Source organism: Ptychodera flava, chromosome 18 (genome assembly GCF_041260155.1).
Source record: "Ptychodera flava strain L36383 chromosome 18, AS_Pfla_20210202, whole genome shotgun sequence".
Classification (NCBI taxonomy): Eukaryota; Metazoa; Hemichordata; class Enteropneusta; family Ptychoderidae; genus Ptychodera; species Ptychodera flava.
Genome location: NC_091945.1, coordinates 14,691,669 through 14,700,628, shown reverse-complemented (window position 1 = coordinate 14,700,628; position 8,960 = coordinate 14,691,669). Strand labels below are relative to the sequence as shown.

The window sequence follows — 8,960 nt, the reverse complement described above, 5'->3', positions numbered from 1 at the left end:
TGTTTTTAACTGAGAGTCAAAGTGCGATATGAATTTATTTACATTCTCTTCCGATTTTGTATTAGTAAGAATGAATCTAGTGTGGACGCACTTTAACAAGATATAGTCTGTTGACTAAGGATATCTGATTGCTGCATGCATTGTCAAAGATTCACCTGCATCACAATTGGTTCCTTGGTAGCCATCAGCACACATGCAGCTGTATTGATCGACTTCATTCGTGCATGTTGCACCATTCTGACAGGGATTACTTGCACATTCATCAGTGTCTACATGGAGTCAGAAGACAACAAAAAACGTGCAATAGTAACAGTGCTGCTCGTTTGAACAGTCGCATAAACATAGTATCACATGAGAAAAACACATACATTTTTGTACTAATAAAATCTGAATGAAACAACAAAACATACACTGAAATATTGAATGTGTAACAGCGCCGCTCGTGTGCAAAGTTACATAAACATTGGATCACTTTAGCAAAATGTATACATTCGTGTACCTCTGGAAACTGTTACTTGTGCGTTACGGGGAAAATATGAAAAAGGTAAAAGGGTCACAAACAGAAGCTAGGTTTGCTTCTTTAAAGTTGCCGTCAATATGCGAAATGAATTAATTTGCTGGAGAGCTCAGGGCTTCCCTTTTATTATTGTAATTCGGGATTCAATTTCGTGTTCACAGGCGTTATGTTTAGAATTCGAATCCTAACTCAAAGAAATTTCATTGGTGTGTGCATTGATGAACATTCAGCTGTTTCACAATTGGTTCCTGTAAAGCCAGCAGCACATGTACAATTGTATTGATTGACTTCATTTACACATGTTGCACCATTCTGACATGGATCAATTGAACAATCATTGATTTCACATCGAGTCAGAAGACAAAAAAACATGCAATAGTAACAGCGCTGCTCGTGTTCACAGTCACATAAACATGTATCACATGTTATTATACACCTACTGCCGCAACCTATTGGGAGTTTGACCGTCCAATAACTTTCCGTATTTTGTATAGTACGCGGAGTCCCGAATACGGGAGACGCGCGACGCGCCTGTTTGGGGTTTGTAGCAATTTTATTTCAACAATCGCGCGCGTTCCACTCATATCGCGCGTGCCGCATCCCTCAAAATTTACCATAGAATTAGTTTATACGGACGATTAATGGAGGGAGGTGTATAATAATAGGGTTATACACAAAATACGACCCTGTATGGACTCGGGCTCAGTGAGTGACGTATTGGACTCGCCTTCGGCTCGTCCAATACGTCACTCACTGAGCCCTCGTCCATACAGGGCCGTATTTTGTGAATAACCCTATAATATAAACACACATTTGTGTACTTCTGAAATCTTAATGATAAACGTTACCGTGACCATTAAAATAAAAAAAAATAAAGCTCAACAAAAAGAAGCTAGGTCGGATTCTTGTAAAATGACCGTCAAAACGCCAAACGAATTCATATATTTTAGGGTTTCCTTTCTATTTTTTTGTAATATAGGATCACATTCGCGTTCACAGCCGTTATGTTAAGAATCGAATCGTGACTAAAGGAAATCTCATAGCTGTAAGCAGTGATGAACATTTACCTGCTTCACAATTTGTTCCCATGTAGCCAGCAGCACACATGCAGGTGATTGATTGACTTCATTCGAGCATATTGCACCATTCCGACATGGATTACTTGCACATTCGTTGATGTCTATGGAAAAACAAAATATGCAGTAAAATATAAGATACAAAATAACAAGCGTGGTATAACATAATGAAACAAATATTGTACATTTGTGCGCTCATGAATAAAAGATGAAAACAAAACATTCTTACAGTCCCAAAATTGAAGTTTGTTTGTTGTTTGTTTGTTTTTAAGTGAGAGTCAAAGTGCGATGTGAATTTATTTACATCTTTTCCATTTTTGTATTGGTAAGAATAAAATCTAGTGTGAAGGCATTTTAACAAGAAGAGTCTGTTGACTATGGAAATCTGATTGCTGTATCCATTGTCAAAGTTTCACCTGTTTCACAATTGGTTCCTTCGTAGCCAGTAGCACACATGCAGCTGTATTGATTGACTTCATTCATGCATGTTGCACCGTTCTGACAGGGATTACTTTCACATTCATCAATATCTAAATGGAGTCAGAAGACAATAAATATGCACTGAAATATTGAATGGAAATGTGTAACAGCGCCGCTCGTGTGAACAATTACATAAACATTGGATCACTTCAGCACTGACATGTACGCTCATGAATAGAGGTGAAAACAAAACATTCGTTAAGTCCCCAAATTGCAGTTTGTTTGTTTGTTTTAAGTGAGAGTCAAAGTGCGATGTGAATTGATTTACATCTTTTCCGTTTTTTTTGTATTGGTAAGAACGAAATCTAGTGTGGAGGCATTTAACAAGATATAGTCTGTTGACTAAGGAAATTTGATTGCTGCATGTATTGTCAATGTTGCACCTGTATCACAATTGGTTCCTTGGTAGCCAGCAACATGGGGTTAGAAGACAACAAAACATGCACCGAAATATTGAATGGAAATGTGTAACAGCGCCGCTCGTGTGAACAATTACATAAACATTGTATCACATGAGAAAATGTATACATTTGTGTACTTCTGAAAACTGACACACGTGCGTTACTGGCTAAATATGTAAAAAGAACAAAGGTCCACAAACAGAAGCTAGGTTTGATTATTTTAAAGTGACCGTCAATATGCGAAACGAATTCATTTATTCGAGGGCTTTCCTTTTATTTTTCTAATTCAGGATTCAATTTCGTGTTTACGGGTGTTATGATAAGAATTCGAATCCCGACTCAAAGTAATTCATTGGTGTGTGCATTAATGAACATTCAGCTGTTTCACAATTGGTTCCTGTGTAGCCAGCAGCACATGGGCAGTTGTATTGATTGACGTCATTTACGCATGTTGCACCATTCTGACATGAATCACTTGAACATTCATTGATTTCTACATGGAGTCAGAAGACAACAAAACATGCAATAGTAACAGCGCTGCTCGTGTTCACAGTCACATAAGTATTGTATCACATGAGAGAAACACACATTTGTGTACTCCTGAAATCTTAATGATATACGTTACCAGTAAAATAAAAAAGAACAAAGGTCAACAGAAAGAAGCTAGGTCGGATTCTTGTAAAATGACCGTCAAAATGCCAGACGAATTCATTTATTCGAGGGCTGTCCTTCTATTTTTTGTAATTTAGGATTAAGTTTCGCGTTCACAGCCGTTATGTTAGGAATCGAGTCGTGACTAAAGAAAATCTCATAGCTGTAAGCAGTGATGAACATTTACCTGCTTCACAATTTGTTCCCATGTAGCCAGCAGCACACATGCAGGTGTATTGATTGACTTCATTCGAGCATATTGCACCATTCCGACATGGATTACTTGCACATTCGTTGATGTCTATGGAAAAACAAAATATGCAGTAAAATATAAGATACAAAATAACAAGCGTGTGTATAACATAATGAAACAAATATTCGTACATCTGTGCGCTCATGAATACAAGATGAAAACAAAACATTCTTATAGTCCCAAAATTGAAGTTTCTTTGTTTGTTTGTGTTTAAGTGAGAGTCAAAGTGCGATGTGAATTTATTTACATCTTTTCCGTTTTTGTATTGGTAAGAATGAAATCTAGTGTGAAGGCATTTTAACAAGATGTAGTCTGTTGACTATGGAAATCTGATTGCTGTATCCATTGTCAAAGTTTCACCTGTTTCACAATTGGTTCCTTCATAGCCAGTAGCACACGTGCAGCTGTATTGATTGACTTCATTCATGCATGTTGCACCATGCTGACAGGGATTACTTTCACATTCATCAATATCTAAATGGAGTCAGAAGACAATAAAACATGCACTGAAATATTGAATGGAAATGTGTAACAGCGCCGCTCGTGTGCACAGTTACATAAACATTGGATCACTTCAGCACTGACATGTGCGCTCATGGATAGAGGTGAAAACAAAACATTCTTAAAGTCCCCAAATTGCAGTTTGTTAGTTTGTTTTTAAGTGAGAGTCAAAGTGCGATGTGAATTTATTTACATCTTTTCCGTTTTTTTTGTATTGGTTAGAACGAAATCTAGTGTGGAGGCATTTAACAAGATATAGTCTGTTGACTAAGGAAATTTGATTGCTGCATGTATTGTCAAAGTTGCACCTGTATCACAATTGGTTCCTTGATAGCCATCAGCACACGTGCAGCTGTATTGGTTGACTTCATTCGTGCATGTAGCACCATTCTGACAGGGATTACTTGCACATTCATCGATATCTACATGGAGTCAGAAGACAACAACAGATGCAATAGTAACAGCGCTGCTCGTGTTCACAGTCATATAAAGAGTTTACCACATGAGAAAAACATATACATTTGTGTACTTCTAAAATCTGAATGACATACGTCACCAGTAAAATAAAAAAGAATAAAGCTCACAAAAAGAAGCTAGGTTGCATTGTTGAAAAATTACCTTCGAAATGCCCAAAACGAATTCATTTATTCGAGGGTTTCTCTTCTATGTTTTGTTAATATAGGATCAAATTTCGCGTTCAAAGGCGCTAAGAAATCGAATCAAGACTAAAGGAAATCTCATAGCTGTAAGCAGTGATGAACATTTACCTGCTTCACAATTTGTTCCCATGTAGCAGCAGCACACATGCAGGTGTATTGATTGACTTCATTCGAGCATATTGCACCATTCTGACATGGATTACTTGCACATTCGTTGATATCTATAGAAAAATAAACATTCAGTAAAACATAAGATGGAAAATAACAAGCGTGTGTATAAAATGAAGAAACATATATTTGTAGAGCTCTGCGCTCATGAATAAAAGATGAAAACAAACATTCTTATCGTCCCCAAATTAAAGTTGTTTGATTTTTTGTTTTTAAGTGAGAGTCAAAATGCGATGTGAATTTATTTACATCTTTTCCGTTTTTGTATTGGTAAGAATGAAATCTAGTGTGGAGGCATTTTAACAAGATATAGTCTGTTGACTATAGAAATCTGATTGCTTCATCCATTGTCAAAGATTCACCTGTATCACAATTGGTTCCTTGGTAACCATCAGCACACGTGCAGCTGTATTGGTTGACTTCATTTGTGCATGTAGCACCGTTCTGACAGGGATTACTTTCACATTCATCAATATCTACATGGAGTCAAAAAAGACAACAAAACATGCACTGAAATATTGAATCGAAATGTGTAACAGCGCCGCTCGTGTGAACAATTACATAAACATTGGATCTTTTGAGCAAAATTTATACATTTGTGTACTTCTGAAAACTGACACACGTGCGTTACTGGCAAAATATGTAAAAAGAATAAAGGTCCACAAACAGAAGTTAGGTTTTGTTCTTTTAAAGTGACCGTCAATATGCGAAATGAATTCATTTATTGGAGCTCAGGGCTTCCCTTTCATTTTTGTAAATCGGGATTCAATTTCGTGTTCACAGGCGTCATGTTAAGAATTGGAATCCCGACTCAAGGAAATTTCATTGGTGTGTGCATCAATGAACATTCAGCTGTTTCACAATTGGTTCCTGTGTAGCCAGCAGCACATGTGCAGTTGTATTGATTGACGTCATTTACGCATGTTGCACCATTCTGACATGGATCACTTGAACATTTATTGATTTCTACATCGAGTCTGAAGACAACAAAACATGCAATAGTAACAGCGCTGATCGTGTTCACAGTCACATAAACATTGCATCACATGAGAAAAACACACATTTGTGTACTCCTGAAATCTTAATGATATACTTACCAGTAAAATAAAAAAGAACAAAGGTCAACAGAAAGAAGCTAGGTTGGATTCTTGTAAAATGACCGTCAAAATGCCAAACGAATTCATTTATTCGAGGGCTGTCCTTCTATTTTTTGGTAATTTAGGATTAAGTTTCGCGTTCACAGCACTTATGTTGTGACATTGAATCGTGACTAAAAGAAATCTCATATCTGAAAGCCTTGATGAACATTTACCTGCTTCACAATTTGTTCCCATGTAGCCATCAGCACACATGCAGGTGTATTGATTTAGTTCGTCCACGCATGTTGCACCATTCTGACATGGATTACTTGCACATTCGTTGATATCTATAGAAAAAAGATATGCAGTAAAATATGAGATAGAAAGTAACTAGCGTGTATAACATGAAGAAACATATATTTGTACAGCTCTGCGTTATGAATAAAAGATGAAAACAAAACATTCTTACAGTCCTAAATTGAAGTTTGTTTGTTTGTTTGTTTTTAAGTGAGAGTCAAAGTGCGATGTGAATTCATTTACATCTTTTCCGTTTTTGTATTGTAAGAATGAAATCTTGTGTGGAGGCATTTTAACAAGATATAGTCTGTTGACTATGGAAATCTGATTGCTGTATCCATGGTCAAAGTTTCACCTGTTTCACAATTGGTTCCTTCGTAGCCAGTAGCGCACGTGCAGCTGTATTGATTGACTTCATTCGTGCATGTTGCACCGTTCTGACAGGGATTACTTTCACATTCATCAATATCTAAATAGAGTAAGAAGACAATCGAAAGTGTAACAGCGCCGCTCGTGTGCAAAGTTACATAAACATTCAATTTGGATCACTTGAGCAAAATGTATACATTTTTTACTTCTGGAAACTGACACTTGTGCATTACGGGTAAAATATGAAAAAAGAATAAAGGTCCAAAAACAAGCTAGGCTTAGTTCTTTTAAAGTGACCGTCAATATGCGAAATGAATTCATTTTCTGGAGAGCTCAGGGTTTCCCTTTTATTTTTGTAATTCAGGATTCAATTTCGTGTTCACAGGCGTTATGTTAAGGTTTCGAATCCTGACTCAAAGAAGATTCATTGATGTGTGCATCGATGAACATTCAGCTGTTTCACAATTGGTTCCTCTGTAGCCAGCAGCACATGTGCAGTTGTATTCGTTGACTTCATTTATGCATGTCGCACCATTCTGACATGGATCACTTGAACATTCATTGATTTCTACATGGAGTCGGATACAACAAAATATGCAATAGTAACAGCGTTGCTCGTTTTCACAGTCACATAAACATTGCATCACATGAGAAAAGCACACATTTGTGTACTCCTGAAATCTTAATGATATACGTTACCAGTAAAATAAAAAAGAATAAAGGTCAACAGAAAGAAGCTAGGTTGGATTCTTGTAAAATGACCGACAAAATGCCAAACGAATTCATTTATTCGAGGGCTGTCCTTCTATTTTTTGTAATTTAGGATCAAGTTTCGCGTTCACAGCCGTTATCTTAAGAAATTGAATCGTGACTAAAGGAAATCTCATAGCTGTAAGCCTTAATGAACATTTACCTGCTTCACAATTTGTTCCCATGTAGCCAGCAGCACACATGCAGGTGTATTGATTTAGTTCGTCCACGCATGTTGCACCATTCTGACATGGATTACTTGCACATTCGTTGATGTCTATGGAAAAACAAAACATGCAGTAAAATATAAGAGAAAATAACTAGCGTGTGTTTTACATGAACAAATATATATTTGTAGAGCTCTGCGGTCATGAATAAAAGATGAAAGCAAAAATTCTTATCGTCCCAAAATTGAAATTTGTTTGTTTGTTTGTTTTTAAGTGAGAGTCAAAGTGCGATGTGAATTTAGTTACATCTATTCCGATTTTGTATTAGTAAAAACAAATCTAGTGTGGAGGCACTTTAACAAGATATAGTCTGTTGACTCTGGAAATCTGATTGCTGTATCTATTTTCAAAGTTTCACCTGTTTCACAATTGGTTCCTTCGTAGCCAGTAGCACACGTGCAGCTGTATTGGTTGAGTTCATTTACGCATGTTGCACCGTTCTGACAGGGATTACTTTCACATTCATCAATATCTACATGGAGTCAGAAGACAACAAAACATGCACTGAAATATGGAATGGAAATGTGTAACAGCGCCGCTCGTGTGCAAAGTTACATAAACATTCAATTTGGATCACTTGAGCAAAATGTATTCATTTTTGTACTTCTGGAAACTGACACATGTGCATTACGGGTAAAATATGAAAAAAGAATAAAGGTCCACAAACAGAAGCTAGGTCTTGTTCTTTTAAAGTGGCCGTCAATATGCGAAATGAATTCATTTATTGGAGCTCAGAGCTTCCTTTTTATTTTGTAATTCAGGATTCAATTTCGTGTTCAAAGGCGTTATGTTTAGAATTCGAATCCTGACTCAAAGTAATTTCATTGGTGTGTGCATTGATGAACATTCAGCTGTTTCACAATTGGTTCCTCTGTAGCCAGCAGCACATGTGCAGTTGTATTCATTGACTTCATTTATGCATGTTGCACCATTCTGACATGGATCACTTGAACATTCATAGATTTCTACATGGAGTTGGAATACAACAAAATATGCAATAGTAACAGCGTTGCTCGTTTTCACAGTCACATAAACATGATTGTATCACATGAGAAAAACACACATTTGTGTACTCCTGAAATCTTAATGATATACGTTACCAGTAAAATAAAAAAGAACAAGGTCAACAAAAGAACTAGGTTGGATTCTTGTAAAATGACCGTCAAATGCCAAACGAATTCATTTATTCGAGGGCTGTCCTTCTATTTTTTGTAATATAGGATCAAGTTTCGCGTTCACAGGCGTTATGTTAAGAAATCGAATCGTGACTGAAGGAAATATCCTAGCTGTAAGCAGTGATGAACATTTACACTGCAAATTTTTCTGGTTTGCCGGCCAGCTAAATTCAAGCCAAAAATAAACCGGCTTGTTTGTCAGTAAACGGATTGTTTCGAGTTCTGAATTTTGGCTTATATTTGGCTTTCTGGCATGCCAAGTCTGGTTTCTGTGCATGCCAGTTTGGGTTTTGATACGGCATATATACATGCCAAGTAAAGATCACTTCAGCTTGCCAGTAAGCCAGTTAGTACTAA

At 36.8% G+C, this 8,960-nt stretch overlaps 1 protein-coding gene across 1 annotated transcript in view; it reads right to left on the bottom strand.

Moving 5' to 3' along the window:
* Positions 1–3,348: 3,348 nt before the first annotated feature.
* The window catches only part of LOC139117622 (fibropellin-1-like), a 29,107-nt gene continuing 23,495 nt past the window's right edge, over positions 3,349–8,960 (bottom strand). The window contains exons 10-18 of the mRNA XM_070680864.1: positions 7,787–7,900; positions 7,365–7,478; positions 6,438–6,551; positions 6,019–6,132; positions 5,069–5,182; positions 4,647–4,759; positions 4,188–4,301; positions 3,739–3,852; positions 3,349–3,426 (exon numbers count right to left, since the gene is read on the bottom strand). Coding sequence (XP_070536965.1) covers positions 3,802–3,852; positions 4,188–4,301; positions 4,647–4,759; positions 5,069–5,182; positions 6,019–6,132; positions 6,438–6,551; positions 7,365–7,478; positions 7,787–7,900 — 848 coding nt within the window. The 3' untranslated portion in view covers positions 3,349–3,426; positions 3,739–3,801. The remainder of the gene's footprint in view (positions 3,427–3,738; positions 3,853–4,187; positions 4,302–4,646; positions 4,760–5,068; positions 5,183–6,018; positions 6,133–6,437; positions 6,552–7,364; positions 7,479–7,786; positions 7,901–8,960) is intronic.